Source organism: Natator depressus, chromosome 2 (genome assembly GCF_965152275.1).
Source record: "Natator depressus isolate rNatDep1 chromosome 2, rNatDep2.hap1, whole genome shotgun sequence".
NCBI lineage: Eukaryota > Metazoa > Chordata > Testudines > Cheloniidae > Natator > Natator depressus.
Genome location: NC_134235.1, coordinates 5,234,147 through 5,254,750, shown reverse-complemented (window position 1 = coordinate 5,254,750; position 20,604 = coordinate 5,234,147). Strand labels below are relative to the sequence as shown.

At 46.0% G+C, this 20,604-nt stretch overlaps 1 protein-coding gene across 5 annotated transcripts in view; it reads left to right on the top strand.

Annotated features, from left to right (window-relative positions):
• Window positions 1-20,604, top strand: part of RHPN1 (rhophilin Rho GTPase binding protein 1) — a 52,872-nt gene that overhangs the window by 11,186 nt on the left and 21,082 nt on the right. For 3 of the 5 annotated variants that reach the window (XM_074943736.1, XM_074943739.1, XM_074943740.1), the window contains 9 exons: window positions 826-941; window positions 6,776-6,904; window positions 9,797-9,826; window positions 11,745-11,820; window positions 12,545-12,622; window positions 15,306-15,430; window positions 16,351-16,517; window positions 17,210-17,397; window positions 20,344-20,500. In XM_074943736.1, the coding sequence (XP_074799837.1) occupies window positions 826-941; window positions 6,776-6,904; window positions 9,797-9,826; window positions 11,745-11,820; window positions 12,545-12,622; window positions 15,306-15,430; window positions 16,351-16,517; window positions 17,210-17,397; window positions 20,344-20,500 (1,066 nt within the window). Of the gene's footprint in view, window positions 1-822; window positions 942-6,775; window positions 6,905-9,796; window positions 9,827-11,744; window positions 11,821-12,544; window positions 12,623-15,305; window positions 15,431-16,350; window positions 16,518-17,209; window positions 17,398-20,343; window positions 20,501-20,604 lie in introns of all 5 variants that reach the window. The other 2 variants (XM_074943735.1, XM_074943738.1) reach the window with 2 other exon arrangements.

Here is a 20,604-nt window from a genome sequence, read left to right as displayed (position 1 = left end):
TTTTCTCTGAGCTGATAAGCAGCTAGCACTCCAAATTGGAGCTTTGAAAGGGCCACTTCCACATTCCTGCCGGAGTTCACAACAAAAACAAGAGAGGCCACTTCAGTTAATGGGATTATGGAACCTTTCTGGAGGGCAATCACAGCACTGTAACATAAGCCCTCGGTCACACTGACACTGTAGCGTCTCACCCAATACACAGGAAACTGTATCTCTCTCGGGGAGATGGAGTATCAGCAGCGCTCTAGCCAGGGAGTCAGAGCGCTCTACGTGCCTTGCCAGTGTGGATGGGGAGTGAGTTAGAGCGCTCTAGGCGGCTTCGTTGCGGTATAACATGCAAGTGGAGCTAAGGCCTTGACTACGCTGCCACTTACAGCACTGAAACTTTTTCTCTCAAGGGTGTGAAAAAACACCCCTGAGCCATGCAAGTTTCAGCGCTGTAAAGTGGCAGTGTAGACAGCGCTCCCAGCACTGGAGTCGCAGCGCTTTAACGTCGGCTGTGTCGACGTGTTATGAACTAAAACTACACTTCACACCATATATGTTTATTATTAAGCCATGTCATTGTCCTTGGCACTTTGACACAAAGCAAAGAAAGATGATCAAATCTGGAGGAAAGAATAGCAGAGGCTTTTGTGTTAAGCTATTATCTGTTGACTCGCTGCTTGTGGGCTGTCCAGAAGCAATGGTTCTCCAGAGCGGATTTGAAAAAGAAACAGATGAGGCTGGTGGTACAGGAGGGTGGGATAGAAAGAATGTTCTAAGTTTGGTGAAGATATTCTGTTTGAACAGGATATGTTGTGATAATCTTTTTTCTCTTAGCAGGGCTGCGATCCCTTTGCACAGACCCAGCGCAGCAAACTGCAGCACCGCCGCGCACGAATTAACCAACAGATCAACAAGGAGATGAGAATGCGAGCTGGGGCAGAAAACCTCTTCAAGTGAGCACTGGTCCATCTCCAATGCTAGAACACCTGTGTGCTAGCATTCTGAATTGCTTCTTGGTTTAGGCTGATTATGCTCCTCTCTAGCAAGAGACAATGACTTGCACTAGAAACATGTCAGTTTGCTCGCTTACAAAGACTAGTGACTTGGTGTTACTAGGCTACGTGTATTGGAGAGGGGAAGAGTATATTCTGGATATTCAGTCATTGTTTCCTGTACTGGTCAATTGGGGGATAAATAAGGTGACCGACTAAGACTCTCCCTGTTAATTATGAGTCTGTTGGTGTGGCTATGTCTTTTCCCCTACCTCCTTTTGCAGCATGACTAGAAACCACAAAGGAAGAACATAACCCTGTGCTGTGCTGCTGCCCTGATAACACTTTACTGGTGGCTTCAACTTCTGGCCACTTCTCACTCTCCACTTCTGCATGGAGGGGTAATGCGCACCATGGGGAAGTGATTTCTAAGCGTACTAATATGTTGTGCTTTAATTGGTCTGTGTAGACCCTACTGCTGCTCACTAGGGAACTCTTAGTCTGCACCAGCAGGGTCTACACAGACCAATTAATGTGTAACACGTTAGTGTGTGTTGAAATCACACCCCCATAGTGCTCATTACCCCACCATATAGACAAGGCCTACGTCTGCTCCTGGATGTTATGCCTCATCTAATTAAAAGACTTGAAATCTTGCTGTGTCCTTTTCTGCACGACCCTGCTTCATAAAACCAAGGAGAAATGTTCCATGTAAGCAGGAATGTGCCTAGGTGTGCTGTTTATATCAAAACCATGAATCAGAGTGATGATACCTGCTATTCATAGGGCATCCAAGAATGTGGACAGCAAGTAGTTCCCATCCTCCTAACACAGGCATTTCAAATCCGGCATAGGGCAAAAAGGGTGGGGGAGCTAGAAGGAATGCAAGGCAAAACACAGGCAACTTAATTACTTTGTTGGGGAGTGTGAGGAGCACCTGGGCTAAGTTAGAAAACAAAACACTCTGATGTTCTTTTTCAGGCTGCTGAAACATTTGGATCAGCAGTTTGAACACTTTTCCCACTGGTAACTTTCTTTGGTGAGCCTGTTTTTGAGATTAAACAGGTCCATTCTCAGCAGAGGTTGGCCATGACATCCAAGATTTCATGAAGTTTTGGAGTTAATGGAAAACCAAAGCTTTACTCATAAAATCAGCTGAAATTAAGTCATTTAGTAAAATATTGCTATTTTTCCATGGCTTTAAGGATGTAACCTTGTTTTCTACTGAATGCATCCGATGAAGTGAGCTGTAGCTCACGAAAGCTTATGCTCAAATAAATTTTAGTCTCTAAGGTGCCACAAGTACTCTTTTTTGTTTGTTTGTTTGTTCTCCAATGGTTAGCACTGAAGACTTCTAGGCCTCATCTACCACTGCAAACCCAAAATGTAGTCAAGGAAAGCTGTGATTAGTACTGGTTGGTGGAGCTTACTGTTAAGCAGAGTTTTAGCTACGTGGGTGGCTGGACATTAGCTGTTGGAGTAAGGACAAGTTCCCATTGTAGACAGAACCATACTCCTTAAAATGATCTGTTTGGAGCGTCATTCCTCTTTCCTAAGAAGCTACAGTGAATGGTGTGTTTGAAATAAAATGCAGTTTTGTTGAACAGTGTAGTAGCTTTTGTTTGATGGATAAATAAACTGACTGAGACAGTTAAACAATGAAAGTCTTTTCCCGTCTTGTTCAAATACCACTGACTCAATAAACCATATTTTTAATATCTCTGTACAAAGAATTAACTAAGCAAACATTTGATAACTCCTCAGATTGATCAAGACTCATGGTTATATAAGGTATATTCTTAATGAGATCAAAATGCACCCTTGTGCAGCGTCGAGTATGAAAACTAGAAACTGTTTTAAGTTCTGTTTTAAGCAGTGTATCGGCCTTGTGCTGACTTTCTGCACAAAGGTAAATTTCACCCTTAATGAATGCTTGGCCATTACCTAGGGGGTTACACCAATATATGGAAGGTGCCATGTCCTAGCTAAGATGGATAGAGTCAATACCAGACCTTTCTGAAGTGCTGCTGCCTAACTAATTAATTTCATTTGCAAACAGAATAGTCTGACCTGTAACCTATACACTTGGCTTTTTAAAAGGCTGACTTTTCCCAAAGCTGAAAAAAATTATGAGCAAAATTCACTGAGTAAACATTTAGATGTAAAAATGCAAGTGAAAACTGAGTTAAGTGTTTTCAAATGTCCAACCTTTCTCTCTCCCCCCCCCCCCCCCCCCAATTCTTCAATCACAAAACAAGGTCTCTCTCTTTCGTTATGAATCCATCCTGGTTAAGAGGGAGGGGGCGGATAGGGGGCAGGGGCCAGGCTGTTGGGGGAGGCACAGCCTTCCCTACCCAGCCCTCCATACAGTTTTGCAACCCTGATGTGGCCCTGGGGTCAAAAAGTTTCCAGACCCCTGTTTTAGCTGTTACTGGATCGTGGTGTTTGTGAACACAACTTGCCAGAGGCTTGAAAAGGCTTTAGCCCTGAGCCAAGCTGAAGTATGGCCGAGTCCTTTTTTTTTTTTTTTTTTTTTTTTTTGACTGCACTCAGCTGAATAGAGGCCCAACTTGATTTAAGGTGAGAGACTAGGACATGTTTCAGCAGACAGTTTGGGTGTTGTCAGCTTTCCCATGCCATCAGGTTCTCTCTTCCTGTTTTTTTTGGTTTTGTTTTTTTTTCTCATGAGCCAATAAGAAAGGTGCAATTGGCTTGAAAAGCTGTCTCATCAAAGCAGGTGACTCATTGCAGCTTAAATCCATCCTTCATGTTTACATCTGCTGATGTAAAATACATGGAAGAGAAAGCAGGGTATTCAGCGGGATGCTGCTATTGAGTGACCAAAGAACAGGCTTTGAGCTGCAATATGTTGCTATTTGTACTGGAAAAGCTGCACTTTTCATATCTAAGAATTACACTTAAAAGAGCTAAAAATGAAGTGTGTGTGTGAAATCTTGGTTGAAAGTGTGTATGTGGAATAAGATTTGAGCCTGTATTGGAGATATTGGCTTGTCTAGTATCACAGGAACTCTGTGGCAGAGGCAGGGACAGAATCCAGTTCTCCAGGAAAGCATTCAGTGCCTTGATTGCGAGACCATGCTTTATCTTCCTGAAATCACCTGCCTCCTTCACCACACACCTTCTAACTACTGTGGCAAATGAAGTCAGAGGTCCTACAGACTAATCTCCAGAGCAGGCCCATCCTGTTCACTGAGTAAGGCAGGGGTCCTGTTGAAAAAATAGTGTACAATCATGTAATTAAAGACTCTCATAATTCCGTGTGGAAGGGTTAGGGTTTTATTGGTAAATGTCAATTTCACCATACACACACACACACCAGCAAAAAGTCCATCAATCATAGAAATTTAGAGATAGGCAAAGAAAAAATGCTGTTTGAACTTAAAGATATTTACTTTGTATATTTCAACATGTTTGTGTTTTAAGATTTGAATCTCAACATCAGTTGTCATTACCTGCTCCCCCATAATTTTTCACAACTAAGAAAATTTAAATTGATAAATAGAAAAAAATGCTTAAAAATAAACACATCTGTTAAAATTATAAAAAAAAAAACAAATTGACTTCTGCCAAGGTTAATCATGGTGCATGCACACAAAGAGATGAAATAAGGAGGCACAGGCAAGCTTAATTCTGATGTTTTCTAACTCATGAGGGCTTGACTTTGCAACCTGAATGTTCTCTTAGTAATTTTTGTATGTGATTATGCATATAGGGACAAGATGACAATGTTTTCTAATAGGAAGGTCACTGGATTAGAACTTAGGAGAACTGGGTTCTGTTTCTGGCTCTACAACTGACTTGCTGTGATCTTGGGCTACTCACTTCACCTTCCAGAGCCTCTTTCCCTTCCCATCCTCCCTTGTCTATTTGGATTGTAAGCTCTTTAGGGCAGGGAGTGTGATGTTTTTTTGTTTTTGTTTTTCTTTCATACAGCACCCAGCTCAATGGGGCCCAATCTTGCTTGAGGACTCTGGGCATTAGTGTGTTAGGAATAATTAATGATAATAAGAGTATGCCTTCATACTTATCTGTAAGGGCCCAGCATGTTCCCGGCCTCCATCCCCCTCCAGTTTGCATTCTGTCATATGTTCAAACCTGATGTTATGTGGCAGAAAAAAGCATGATTTTAAAATGTTAGGAAACTTCATTTTCTTTCTTTCTTTTCTTTTTTTTAAAAAAAGTTGAGCTTGTCCCTATCCCATGTACTGCGTGGCCCTAGACCAGTGGTTTTCAACCAGGGGTATGTGTACCCCAGGCGTACGCAGAGGTCTTTCCGGAGGTACATCAGCTCATCTGGATGTTTGCCTAGTTTTGTAACAGGCTCTAGAGCCCTGCAGTAGGACTGGGGTCCTGCAGGACCTGCTGCCATAATAGCAGGAGCAAGATAATTCAACAAATGATGCAGGAGTGAGTGGGCATGAGTATTGCAGGGTGGGACCAGAGCGGGATTTAAAAAAAATAATCCTCCCGCATTGCAAACAACGTGAATGCCCCATCGAGCAGCTGCTGCTCTCCGGCCGCCCAGCTCTGAAAGCAGTGCCTCCACCAGCAACAGTGCAAAAATAAGAGTGGCAATACCATACCATACTTCTGCGCTGCTTGTGGGGGTGGCAGCAGCGTTGCCTTCAGAGCTGGGTGCCCAGCCAGCAGCTGCTGCTCTCCGGCTGCCGAATGACAAGGCTCACAAGTGAAAAACAGGCTCAAGTATTACACAGAAATGGAAGTACAATATTTATATCCCAATTGATTTTATTTTATAATTATATGATAAAGTAAGCAATTGTTCAGTAACAGTGGGCTCTGACGCTTTTTGTATTTCTGTGTCTGATTTCGTAAGTAAGTAGTTTAAGTGAGGTGGAACTTGGGGTATGCAAGACAAGTCAGATTCCTGAAAGGGGTACAGTAGTCTGGAAAGGTTGAGAATCACTGCCCTAGACCACACTGTGGAACTCTGTGAGGCTCCCACAGAGTTAAATACCAATCCTTGGCTATGTTTGTTTGACTTTTTAAACTAAAGACTCCAATTTGAGATTGTGTGCAGCCTCACTTGGAGGCAGTCTGAAAGCTGCTTTGCTGCTGTCCTTAGCAGAACACGCCACTGAGACTGCTGGGCACTGTCCTAGTTGCTAGGCGTGGGACACAGCTAGAAATAAATATCTCCTAAGAGAAGCTGAAGGGAGTCAGGATGCCATGTCCCACTGCAAGCCCAGCTGCGTGTCATAGAGCCTTTTCTTCCTCCTGACCCCCTGCCCTTTCTCAAAAGAGTTGCTCTTTTCTCTTTCAACCTCTCCGTCTCTGCCTGTTAACGTCTATCTTTCCATCATCATTGATCGTAGGTGGAAAGCCTTCAGACTCTGGAAAGCTTTTGTTCTAAAATGCATTTTGTGAAGCGCAGTGGAAATACCAAAGATTATGTAGTGGTTAGAGCAGGAGTCCAAGAGCAAGCATGCTTCCTGGGTTCTCTCCCAGCTCTGTCACTGACCCAGAGAGAGAGATCTGGGCATCTAGCTCATTTCAAAGATTTGGGTCTCTGTTTCTCACTCTAAAATAGGAATAACATTTCCCTAGCTTGCTGGAGTATTCGGAAGCTTAACTCATTAGTTTGGAAGGCACCTTGTGAGACTCTGAAATGGCCTATAGGCATAAGGTGGCGCATGTTGTTCTATTGGGAGCTGAAGGCTTGTGGTTTGAATGTGGTAGATCAGTGGATTTTATCTTGTGGACCACTTCCTAAGACAATTCCTCCCGTGCTCTGTCTCCTTTTTTATTTTCAGGGCCACAAGTAATCACAAAGTAAAAGAAACAGTAGCTTTGGAGCTTAGCTATGTTAATTCCAATCTGCAGTTACTGAAGGAAGAACTAGAAGAACTGAACAGCTCTGTGGATGTATACCAGAATGACAGGTAAGGTGTATGGGGAGGTGGGTCACCAAGTTGAGCAAGAAAGTTGCTAGAGTTGCAGGGCCCAGGAAAATGGAGAAAGTGGTCAAAGCCTAAGTTCCCTGTAAGGGGCCTGGAGAAGAGAGAGGTAGAGGGTGGGCGGGGAACAAGTTGGAGTGTGCAGAGCTGCGGCAGGGAGAGGTGCCTCTCCTCCGAGCCCGGGGCTGCTGCAGCGGGGAGAGGGCTGGTGGGAGTCCTCTCTCACTACCACAGCCCTGGTGCAGCCTGCACCCCAAACCCCGCATCCCCAGCCAGAGCCCTCACCCCCTGCACCCCAACCCTCTGCCCCAGCCCTGAGCCCCCTCCCACACTCCGAACCCCTTGGCTCTACCCCCGCCACACGTAACAAAATTCATTCTGCACAATGATCTAAAAAATTAGAAGGAACACTGGTCAAAGCCCTTGAAAATCAGGTGTGCTGGGCAAGTAGGTGCCAAGACACCATGGTGATGGGCATAATATAAATACCTAGCTAGCAATATGCTGTCAGTAAGCCTCAGTACGTTTGCACAGTGGAAGCTGGGGCCCATTCCTCAGGAAAGTTGTGGAGAGGCCTTCTTACCCCATACCTCCTTCACAGTACACATTGTGGGTGTGTGGCTATGGGTGAAGTGGATATGGTCTGTGAATACATATTGTATATGCAGCTGCCCATACAAGCAACGGACCCTACACGCTCTCCACACAAACTATACCCCTGCACCTACTTGGAATACAGCAGGCAAGGAAGCTGAGATTTGGGGAGATTACACTGGCCTTATTAATACAGTTCCTGCTGTTTGCATGTTTGGGGTGTCAGTGTTGTCTCGCTTCTGTGTTCCCACCAGTGGGTACCACAGGACTGAGAGTTGGGAGATCTGGGGTCTGGATCAGCCCTTCCAATGCTTGCTCTGTAGCCTTGAGGGTGTCCTTTATATTCTCTCCCTGCCTTGGTTTTTCCATCTGTAAAATGGAGATAACACTGAGGCTTTATCAGCTAATGTTTGTAAAGTGCTTTGAGATGGATGGTGCTTTACAGGTATGGAAGGCTGATACAGGAGGAGGAATGCAGGTCTTAAAAGTATCAAAAATAATCTCTCCTCAAACTGCGGGGTATGTAAGCAAAATCCCCCACAGCACATGATTTGCACTGCAAATGAAGCTTGAGTGTTTAATGAAAGTAATTAAAAACATTCCTGCCTACGTGCTTAGCCTCCTTTTCTTGCTGCTTTGCTTCTCGTGAACTGGATTATTCACATACGTTTATTTCCCCATTTGATTTTGTTTAAGAGGCCAGATCTTTTATTAATTGCAGCACCTGGTTGCTGTGAAATGCTTACCCAGCAACCTCATCTGCTTGACTCACAGTAGAGGTAGTCCTAGCACCCTAGCCAGCAGCAAGCTGACATGCTGGGACTTCTCAGTGGAGCTGTTTATCTGGGTGAGAAGGGAAGCACTGCCTGAGGCCTAAATATCAGGGACGCTGCAGTAGTCTCCGAGCTTGAAGTGCACCCCCCTCACGTATGCGCACACCCTGGTTCGCTATACAGCAGTTCAGCGGGTGCTGCCTGTGTAGCTGTCTTGATGTCCCTTGGTCCTTCCTAATACTTGTGTTTCGAATAGGGTGAAGTTAGCAGAGGGGAGGTTTTATGCTCCAAGAGGGTTGCCTGAAAGCCATGGTCAAGTATGAGCTGCTCTCAGTTTGCAGCTCATTATAGAGATAGTGAAAGTAAAACAGAACCTCTCCCCCAGCGTCTGACTTGGTGGCCTGCCTGTATGCTGGGCACACACGAGCTAGATTTAATAATGTAGGGAAGCACCGTGAGCTCACGCCTGCAATGTGCTGAGCACCCTCATCTCCCATCAGGGGCCACGTGGTGGCCTCTGAATGGAGCTAACTATATCAGACTGTGGAGTTTTTTCCTCTTCCCCAGTGGTATGCAACCACTAATATCAAAGGGCCAGATGTTGCAGCCTTTTCCCCCTTCAGTGCTTGGTCAGGTGATTACTCACCTGATTCAGGGCAGCTGAATTGAGGCTACTTGCATAAAAGCTGCTTGAGGTGAATAAGGGTTGCAGAATCTATCCCTTGACTCAGTCATCCAAATTAGTAAATGATACAGGTGATTCCTAACCGCCCCAGGCAGGCAGGGGACTATCGTTCTGCTCCTGTGCTAGCGTGACTTCCTGGCAAGTACTTTTAGGCCTTATCTACACTACCACTTTACAGCGCTGAAACTTTCTCGCTCAGGGGTGTGAACCCCCCCCCCCCCAAGTGTTACAAGTTCAGCACTGTAAAGTGGTGGTATAGACAGTGCACCAGTGCTGGGAGCCACTCCCCTCGTGGAGGTGGGTTTTTTACAATGAAGGGAGAGCTCTCTCCCAGCGCTGGTGCTGCGACTACCCAGCCACGTTAAAGCGCTGCTGCGTAGTGAAGACCTACCCTTAGGCTATGTCTACACTCCACAGCTTTTAGTGACATGGCTGTGTCGCTACAGCCGTGCTGATAAAAGGCACTCAGTGTAGCCACTGTTTGTCGGCTCTCCTGCCAACAAAAAACTTCTACCCCCAACAAGCAGCGTTAGCTTTGTCCTGCCGGCAAAGCGTTGTTCACACTGGCACTGCTTGTTGGCAAAACTTTTTTGTCTGTGGGGTTGTTGTTTTTTTTTAAACACCCCTGAAAGACAAAAGTTTTGTCGTTCAGTTGCCAGTGTAGACATAGCCACTTAATCTTCATAACTGACCTCAAAGGCCCTGTTTTCTGTAGTTTTAAACAACACCAAACAAAACCCTCTTAGTTTATTTTGTGACATTTTGGATCAAACTGAAATCTCATTAGAGGAAAAAGTGATAACCCCTTTTCCACGCTCATTATAGCTCTCAGGAGGCTGTTTATTCAGTGACTGAGTAAGTATGAACAGACCTAGTTGTGCATGTTTGTTTTTCTTTCCCTCTTCCCCTCCCCCATTTTTCATGACCATGTGATATTTCAGAAACTGCTGATAAGCTCTTGGTGTTAATGACAGACCTGGGTTAAATAACCTGTTATTGTGTAAACACGGATTGTAATGGTCCTGACCCTGTGTGACCCCCTCCAGATCTCACTCCACTAGCCTTTCCTGCCTCTTTGAACCAGTCCTTTGGGAGGCTCTGTGTGTTTGCCTAGCATGTCCCTGTAAAGAGGATTAGATAAATTTCCTAGCTTTAAATAAACAACTGTAGGTCCATTAGGCAAGTTGTAGTTTGATAGGGTAATGTGCAAAAGAGGAGGTCTGATGGAAAAATCTCAATCTTTACTGATTTACACCGCAAAGGGACCATCACTGAAGCAGCTAGAAGTGGGATTATAATTGCTCGGAGCTCACTTTGCTGTGCTTTCTCATCTGTACAGGAATCTTATTTGCAGATATAACTGTGGACTTCGAAGGGACACTTGTATTTGGTTAATACTCTCTCTAGAGATGGGGGAGAGGGTCCCAAACCAAACCTTGCTAATCGAGGGCTGTACTTTGAGGGCCTGATTCTGCTCTCACACCTGGTTACTAAGAGTTACTCTACAAGTCAGTGGAATTACAGCACTGAGTGCAGAATTGGGCCCTGTATCTCTAATAGGCAAAACCAAGTCTCTGGACGCAAATGCTTCCAAATATGGAGATTTGGTATCCAGGTCACAATCTGAACTTTCCCAGCATTGGAGTTCTTGGTTTTAGTGTTCAGATCCTGCCCACTATAGGAAGAGACTTGAGCTTTGCGCAAACTGATCTGAAACTAGATTGGGGTGGTCTCTTTGCCAAACTGCAGTGTGGCGAAGGTGCTATCATGTGCTGCAGACACAGTGACCTGCTGCTGCTATAAAGATAAGGAATTAAAATTCAGATTTTTCAAATTTTAAAAGGCAGCCCTGGCTTGATAGTTACCTTGTAACCATTGAAATGCTGGCCCTAAACTATTTGGCAGGAATCCTCTTTTTAAATGTTGGTGTTGTAAACCATTTACAAGATACACATTAATGAACACTTTCCATCTTCAGAGTGCTTTACAGACATTAACTGATCCTGTGATGTAGGCCAATGTTATATCCGCATTTTATAGGTGGCAGGAACCTAAGCCATCCTAACTTCCACCCCCTTTGGCAAGTCACTTTACAGTGTCAAAACTGGGATTGGAACCCAGGAGTTGCTGGATCCCTGATCTTTGCCTGTCTCCCAAGAGCTGTTCATTAAAACACCTTAGACCATTGCAGCCAATTCAGTTTCTGATCTTTTGGCTGCTTTTTTAAAATTTAAAAGTGCAACCTAAAAGCACTAGATCCTTACCCATTCACTGAAAATCATGACAGGACCTACGGGTGAGCCCAAAGCCCTCATAAACTAAAATGCTGTTCCTGCTGTGAGTTCTTTCAAAACTACCTTCACAGCTGAGAATGTTCGTGTCTGGCTTCTGTGTGCTCCCTCACAGCCTGGTCCTTTTTAAGTCAAGTGGGAGTTTTGTCTTCAACTTTAATGGAATCATAACCAGCACCATGGTGAAGTGACCATTAACCTGAGGCACTCGGGCCTATAGCATTTGAGCTGCCATTGAAGTAGGCCAGAGAAGAATATAAGAAATGCCCCAACGGATCATATTAATGACCCGACTAGTCTCAGACACCGGCCAGTAGTGAAAACCCATATACTGCACCTTTTGCCCTTCTAATCAGAGGTAGCATTTCTTCCTGACCCCAGCTGGTGATTACTTATGGCCTGAAGCATGAGGATCCTTTACACATATAAGATAATAGTAACTGGAAATATAAACTTTGCTTGTCTGTCATATTTTGTTTTAGTGAATCTATCAGCGTCCCTATGATTCCTTTAGGGCTAAAGGAGACTAAGGAAATGGATTTAATGGCCCCATTAAAGGTAAGCCTGCTTAAGGTTATTTGAGTTGACATGCTGACTAGGGTGGGGTGGCACCTCCCACCTGTATGAGTCAGCTGTCATCCTGCTGACTCCTTTTAACCTTAAGAACATAAAGGCATAAACTTCAGTATAGTTACATTATTCCTTAAATATTGAATGTACACACATCATGCCATGATTATGAACATCAGTAAGTTGCAAGTTTTCAACAGAGACCTTACATGTTATCCTTTATGGACAAATACCCTATAAGTAATGTATTTGATATAGTGAGTTTGTCAGGTCTGAGATGAGTTGTTCGCAAAGAACAGGGGACCCGTTACCAAAAGGCCTATGTGTTGCAGTAACACCAGTTTATAAAGCCTCAGAAATAATAGGCCAGATCACATCCCCTGGGCTTTTACTTACAGAGGGGATGAAAGCAGCGGAAAAGCTACCAACAAACTGTCCTGAAATCTGTTGCGGATGGGAGCCCAACCAGTTCTCCAGGAGCCCCTGTGCATAAACATGGTTTTGTTTGAAGCTTTGCAGGGTTAGGGGGTGTGGTAGAACTGCAGCGCTGTCTCCTGGCATTGTGTGCCATGTGTTTACAAAAGGCATCTACTCCTTTGTTAAGAGAGATGGTGAGCTGCTTGTTCAGTAGCCACAGAAATCAGTCACCCAACAAACTAAACCAAAAGCTTATATTTTTTCCCTGTCTCTCCCCTTACCCTCCCCTTTCCAGGATCTCATCTGTGAACATTATGGGGAAGATGGCATCTCATTTGAAAAGGAAATCAAAGAGCTCATGGAGCTGCGGCAGGTTTGTGCTCCTCATGTTTAAAAAGGAAAATCCATCCTGTTTTGGCTGATTCAGGAGGAAAACGGGGCTTCTTTGCAAATCATTAATTCTTCTATGGGTGAACTTTACACTTATCTTCAAGAACTGTTCTGTAGCGCTGTGTGTGCTTTATATCGTTGGGGTATGGAATTCCGTGGAGCACATGTTGAAAACGTTGCGGCTTCAGTTTATAGGTTACAAAATACTGTGTTGGTGCAAGTGTCTACCCTTGTGAGTCAAGCTTTAGGACTGGGGCCATAGTGAGCAAAGATTAAAATTGGACCATGGTTCAACCATCGGAATTATTTATCTAAAACGGGTCGGCAACCTATGGCACGCGTGCCAAAGACGGCAAGCGAGCCGATTTTTAATGGCATGCTGCTGCCTGCCGGGTCCCAGCCGCTGGCCCTGCTCAGCCCGCTGTCGAACCCAGGCCGGGACCCCGGCAGGCAGCAGTGTGCCATTAAAAATCCTTCCTGCCCTGGCCGCCTCCTTCCCCCCCCCCACCCCCCCCCCCCCCGGCACGGGGGCAGGGTGAAGAAGCTTGGTCCTGCCGGCTGCTGCTGCAGGGCAGGCAAGTTCCTCCTTCCCGCGCCTCTTCCCCCAGCATGCTGAGTTCCTGCCCCTGCCCCTCCCCCTCTCCCCCCTCCCCTGCCCCTTCCCCCAGTGTGTTGGGTTCTTGCCCCTCCTCCTCTCCCTCCCTGCCACCAATCAGCTGATGGCCCCTGCAGGGGGGGGGGAGAAGCGGAGCTGCAGAGCGCTTGCTGCTCTGGGGAGGAGGCGGAGAAGAGGTGGGGAAGGGGGTGGAATCAGGGCATATCCCCTCCAGCCCCCTGCCGTGAGCCACTCTGGGCAGGGGGCTGGGAGCACCCCCACGACCCCAGCCCACCCCCCAGCCCTCTGCCCTGACCCCTGCACCCCCCCACGACCCCAGCCCTGACTCCAGTACCCCCCACACATACCCAGCCCCCCCACACCCCATGCCCTGACTCCTGCACCCCCACACATACCCAGCCCCCTTACACCCAATGTCCTGACTTTTGCACCCCCCACATTCCCACCCCCACCCCTCGCACCAAATGGGAGCTCCTGCACCCCTCGCACCAAATGGGAGCTGCCCAGGTAAGCACTCCCCACCCAAACCCCACCCTGAGCCCCCTCCCTCATTCTAGCTCCTGGCCAGACCCTACACCCCAACCCCCAGCCTGCTCCTTCACCCCCAGCCCTGTGCTCAGTGCACTCCCACCTTCAGCTCAGTGCAGAGAGAGAGGAAGAGAATGGGCTAGAACCAGGGAGAAGGTAGGTACCCACTCTATGTGGGCAGGGCTGGGATCCCAGACCGGCAGCCGGGACCCTGGCTGGCAGGAGCCAGCGGACGGAACCCCAGACCGGCAGCGGGCTGAGTGGCAGCGGGCTGAGCTGCTCAGCCCACTGCTGGTCTGGGGTCCCGGCCGCCAGCCCCACTCAGCCTGCTGCCGGTCTGGGCTTCTGGCTGCCGGCCCCTTGCCAGCCGGGGTCCTGGCCACAGGCCCCGCTCAGCCTGCTGCCGGCCGAGGTGAACGGAACCCCAGGCTGGCAGGCTGAGCGGGCCGGCGGCGTATGATCAGCATTTTAATTTAATTTTAAATGAAGCTTCTTAAACATTTTGAAAACCTTGTTTACTTTATGTACGACAATAGTTTAGTTACATAATATATAGACCTATAGAGAGAGAGCTTCTAAAAAACGTTAAAATGTATGACTGGCACGCGAAACCTTAAATTAAAGTGAATAAATGAAGGCTCGGCACACCATTTCTGAAAGGTTGCTAACCCCTGATCTAAAATATCACCCTTCCATCTGAACCTCAGACAACTTACAGCAGAAAAGCCCAGTGCTAGAATGGAAAAAGACTAATTTTTTATCTGTTAGTAATGGAACTCTACGGTTCCACCCCATATCTATTAAAATCTGTCACCTTAAATTACCTTTGAGCTGCTTCCCACACCTGCATTTGACCAGATCTCCTATTTTTCCCAAGCTTTGGTAGATTAATGTAGTTGCCTTAGCAAGGCTGCAGTAAAAACACCCTTAGCTTTCAGTTTGCTGAGGTCAATCTTAATAATCCAGCCCAGAGCTGGACATTATCGCACTTGCCTTTCCTCTCATGTTAGGCGTCATATGGGTGAAGTGGTGCCAACTATAGACCTATATGGTTAGATCCAAACATTTATATTAAAAGGAGATTAAGGTTTCAAAGTCAAGCACTCAAAAGTTAGGAGATGCTTTGCCAGTAAATCTTACTTCAGCCCTCTTTTATCAAAATGTACAGAGCACAGACTTGAATTATGATCATATTCTATTTTTTTTCCTCTGGGATCCTTACCTCATTCACTGTATAGGTGTACTGTTATTTTCTATCATGGGAAAAGAATCTCAGATATGTTCATATAGGATGAAATTCATCACCCTATGCCAAAGGCAAGGCCTCTGCACCTCTTAAATCCCACTTCTGTGCCCTCAGAATAGTGCTGAAGTGGCAATGAGTGACGCATAAGCTTATGCTCTCTCTGATCAGCAGGGAGTGTTTCACATTAATTGTTGGTGCGCTTGCCACTGTTTCACCCCTCTTGATGTCTAAAAGCCACAGCTGCATGTGTTTACTCCTTTCCCTCCTCTTCCACAGGCAATGCGGACTCCCAGCCGGAATGAGGCGGGGCTAGAACTTCTGATGGAATATTACAACCAGCTTTACTTTCTTGATAACAGATTCTTCCCTCCCAGTAAAAACTTGGGCGTCTTCTTTCACTGGTTAGTGAGGGGTTTTTTGTTCTGACCTTTAATTGTGTGTGTAGTCTTAATATTGCTGATTTTGGGGTTGAGGTTAAATAGATCCAGATGCCCAGGCCTTCTCTAGAGCTTGTTCCTCTGAAGTATTTCAAAAATCTGGCCTTTTCTCTGTCCTCATCACTAGAAGTTGGGTTCCAGCACTACATTCCATGTGACCTTAGGCAAATCACTTGAACTCAGTGAAGTCTACAAAATGGGGATTTTAATGCTCATGTATCTTTAAAGGCATTGTAACCTCATTGCTGTCTGTAAGTGCTTTGAAATCCTTTCCCGCATGTGATGTATGTACAGTCAATGCAAAGTGTGATCACAGCATTCATAGTTTCTGTTTCAAGTTGAGCAAAACATGAACACACAGTGAGCAGCAAAGGAATCCAGAGCATAATAAATGGAGAGAGGCTTGTGTTTTTTAAACATCAGTGCCCCAGAGGCCTCCTTGTTCATGCCAAATCTTGTTTGGATGTTTTCGGGTCTGGCAGGCACCAAGGCATAGACTGCCTTGTGGAACACTCTGCAATGGCATTGTTCCCTTTGTGGTGGATTGTCCACTGCTGACAATTTTCAAATCAAGATTGGATGCCTTTCTAAAAGATCTGCTCTAGGAATTATTTTGGGGCAGTTCTCTGGCCTGCGTTACAGAGGAGGTCAGGCTAGATGATCACAGTGGTCCCTTCTGGCCTTGGAATCTATGAAATTTCAGGCCTCATCTCTGTGGCTAGCCCTTCTACCAATATAGGCAATGACAGCGGGTGGTTTTTCAAGCTGCTGAAAAGGCTGTTCCACTTTTGGTAGGTTTATAAATCATGCTCCAGTGGTATCCAGTGCATACTGGAAAATCTGCATTTTAAGCTACACATTTGTCTCCTCCCCTCTGCCTCTAGGTATGACTCACTAACTGGAGTCCCTTCCCATCAGCGCGCTCTGGCTTTTGAGAAGGGAAGCGTGCTCTTCAACATTGGAGCTCTGCACACCCAGATTGGGGCAAGGCAGGATCGCACGACCCTGCAAGGGGTTGACCGGGCCATAGATGCTTTTCAAAAGGCAGCCGGTAAGTCAGCTGTTTGGAGCTTTCTTGGTGATTTTTTGTTTTTTGTTTTGTTTTCAGGAAAAAATGGCAGGAGGACTTGTTGCTCATTTCGAGTGAGAGACTTTGGAGTTGAGCGTATGCTTCGTAGGTGCACTGAGCCTGGCCAATGCCCCCTAATCCTGACCTGTAGCCCCCTGCTCTGCTATAGAACCAGAGTAATAACCCACCAGATCCCAAGCTTTGCTAATGCGTCTCTCAATCCTGACCCTGTGAGAGAACCTCATGACCAGTATGGAAAGTGCGTCGTTCTGAGGCATGTGTGACTGGTATTGCCTCTAGTCTAAGCCCTTTGGACAGCAGCACTCATTTACCAGAATCAGACCTTGGCTTCACCAGCACATCCTAATCAGCTGTCACCCATGATGCAGAGACGCTTAAGCACTGATGGAGTCTCTAGAGCACACACAGTCGAGGCAGGCAGGAGCAATGTACCGAGGCGAGGCAGGCAGAGTTTGGAGAGCACTGAGAATGAGTCCTAACAATGTGAAGTGCCAGGCATATCAGTGGCCATCATCTACTGCTCTGCTAATCCCACTAAGTGGTGGAGGTGATGCTCACTCCTACCTACATTTGCCAGTCCTCCACTTGATTTTAGAGTTGTAAGCAGAAGGGCCTTTCGCAATGTCTCTCTCCAGCTGCTTCTATTCATGCAGGTGCCTTTAACTACCTGAAGGAGAACTTCTCCAACGCCCCCAGCCTGGACATGAGCACTGCCTCGCTGAACATGCTTGTGCGACTGATGATTGCCCAGGTGCAGGAGTGTGTCTTTGAGAAGGTCACCCTGACCAGCGCCCAGAATGACTTCTTCACTCAGCTGCAGATTGCACAAGAAGCAGCCAGGGTACACATCGCTGCACAGCTTCTGTTTGAACCCAGCAAAGCTGCCCATATCTCTTGGCTTTACTTAGCAGAGCTGTCTGGGGTGTGGCGGGAAGAGAAGAAAACCAGCAGGGAGGGACAAGCAGAACCTTTGAGCAAGGGAGATCTAGGAGGAAGCACAGCTGGCTTGGAGTTAGGGATGAGGCATTCCCTGTGGGGAAGCGATGGGATGGGATGGGACTACATGGAGCTGTCATTGCTGCAATGAGCAAGGGAGGCACTGCAGGCTGTGCACACTCGTTGTCCCACTGGGTGAAATGCAACCATTAGTCACCGCTGTCGGGAGGGGCAGGCATCGGTTTCCTGGGTACTCCACGCCTGAATAGTGAGCTGAGCAGTTGTAAATATTGCTAAATCTTAATCCATATTTCCAAAAAATAAAGAATCCTCTGCAAGAATTGGGGCTAAGTCACACATGAGTCCTTAGCTGAAACAATCTTGTGATTGGAACTGAGTGACAGGAGATGGATCACTCAGTTACCTGTTCTCTTCACTCCCTCTGAAGTGTCTGGCAGTGGGCTAGATGAACCCAGTGTGGCGGTTCTTGTGCTCTTAAGAGAACGCGTGGGGGGATGAGTGGGGTCCCAGAGGCCTGGAGAAGGGCAAACGTAGTACCGGTCTTTAAAAATGGGAACGAAAAGGACCCAGGGAATTAATTATAGACCAGTCAGACAAACTTTGATACCTAGAAAAATACTGGAACAAATTATTAAACAATCAGTTTGTCAGCACCTAGAGGATAATAAGGTTATAAGGAATGGATTATACTGGCTTGGCATGAATGTCTTCCTTTGAAGGGGCTACTGGGCTAGCGAATGGGGAGGGGAAGCAGTAGACATGATATATCTTGAAGTTAGTAAGATTTTAACAGTCACACATGATATTCGCATAACCAAACTAGGGAAATGTGGTCTAGATGAAATTACAATACGGCAGGTGTACAACTGGTTGAAAAACTATACTCGGAGCAGTTACCGATGGCTTGCTGGCCATCTGGCGGGGAGGCATATCTAGTGGGTCTGATCCTGGATCCAGTACTTGTCAATATTTCATTAATGACCTGGGTAACAGAGTGGAGAGGGTGGTTATAAAATTTGTGGATATCACCAAGTTGGGAGGGGTTGCAAACATTTTGGAGGACAGGATTAGAACTCAAAGTCACCGTGACAAATTGGAGAATTGGTCTGAAAGCAACAAGATGAAAGTCAGTTAAAACAAGTGCAAAGTACTACAGTTGAGAAGGAAAAAATCAAATACAAAATGGGAGAATAACTGGCTAGGTGGTACTACTGCTGAAAGGAACTGGGGGTTATAGTGGATCACCAATTGAATGAGTCAGTAATGTGGTGCAGTTGTGAAAAAGGCTAATATCATTCTGGGGTGTATTTAACAGGAATGTCATGTAAGACATGGCATTGGTGAGGCCTCAGCTGAAGTACTATGTCCAATTTTTGGCATCATGCTCGAGGAAAGATGTGGACAAATTGGAAAGAGTCCAGAGAAGAGCAACAAAAATGATAAAAGGTTTAGTGTGTGTGTATAGTAGGAAAAAAGGGGGGGAGGGGCATGTTTAGTCTTGAGAGAAGTGGGGGAGGGGAGAACTGATAAATCTTCAGATATGTTAAAGACTGTTATAAAGAGGACAGTAATCAATTTTTCTCCGTGGCCATGAAGGTAGGACAAGAAGTAATGGGCTTAATCTGCAGCAAAGGAGATTCAGGTTAGATATTGGGGAAAAGATTTTAACTATAAGGGTAGCTAAATTCTGGAATAGGTTTCCAAGGGAGGTTTTGGAATCCCCATCATTGGAGGGTTTCAAGAACAGGTTGGACACACACCTGTCCGGGATTGTCTAAGTTTACTTGGTCCTGCCTCAGTTCAGGGGGGCTGGACTTGATGATCTATTGAGGTCCCTTCCATTCCTATGTTTCTGTGATGACATAACTTCATTTTCTAATCTTACTTAAGGATAATTTGCTAATTCTATTCATAAACAGTGGTTAAGCTCCTAAATCATTCCACTTTGCACCATAGCAGTTAGTAATGCTATCCACATGTGTGTTAAACTCCCATCCAGGTGCTAAATATAGACCAAGAATATATTGGGTGTTTAAAAGATGCTCGCTCTCCAGCTGTGACTCCATAGAGCCCTCCCTAATTTCTGCAGAGTCTTGCAGCTCTACTAAGATGACGCTCCGGGGTGAAGCCAGGATGATATCTTAGCTTGGGATTATTAATGCTGTTCCTTTAACTGCTGTGAATGCACTGGGTGGAACAAGTCAGGGACTAAACTCCCTTAGTTCTGGGATTTAGGAGACCTGGGGTTTATTGTGTGTGGCCTTGGTCAAATCACTTAACAGCTCTGTGACTTAGTTGTCCGAAGCATAAAGAGAGGATAATGATCTTTACAGTCTTTGAGATCTAGAGATAAAAATGCGATATAAGTTTGACGTACTGTTATGATTTTAATTGTACTGCGTTGTATTGTAACAAACACAAGTAGTTGTGCCACAGAAGTTAGAGCTGGAAAAAGCCTGCTAGGTTGCCTGACCCACTCCCTGCTAGTACAGGATTGTTCTCTGCCAAATGTTTTCTGTTGCTTTGGCCACTCTAATCTTTGTCCCAAGCGATGAGGCTTCCACCCCATCCCTCAGAAGACTATTTAGCCTCTGATTGCCAGAAACTGGGAGTGGACAAGAGGGGATGGATCACTCGATGATTGTCTGGTCTGTTGATTACGTCTGAAGCATCTGGCATTGGCCTCTGTCGGAAGACAGGATTCTGGGCTAGATGGACCATTGGTCTGACCTAGTGTGGCCGTTCTTTTGTTTTTAATCCACAGCCTCACAGTTAGACTGGTGTCTGATTGGAACCTTCTCATTAATAACCTGTGTTTTGATGGTTGCAGGTTGAAGAAGTCTACTCCTTGGTGCATCAGACCATGACCCAGGCTCACGTGAAGGATTATGTACCTTTCTCATGGGCCACCATGGTCCATGTCAAATCTGAGCATTTCAAGGCCCTCTCCCACTACTATGCTGCCGTTGCACTTTGTGACTGCCCTTGTGAGTATCAATCCTACAGCTGACCAGCAGCCCAAAGGTGGCTGTGCTCTCACCTAAACACCTGTTTATCTTACATCTTTTTGTAGCGTTCATCAAAGCAACAG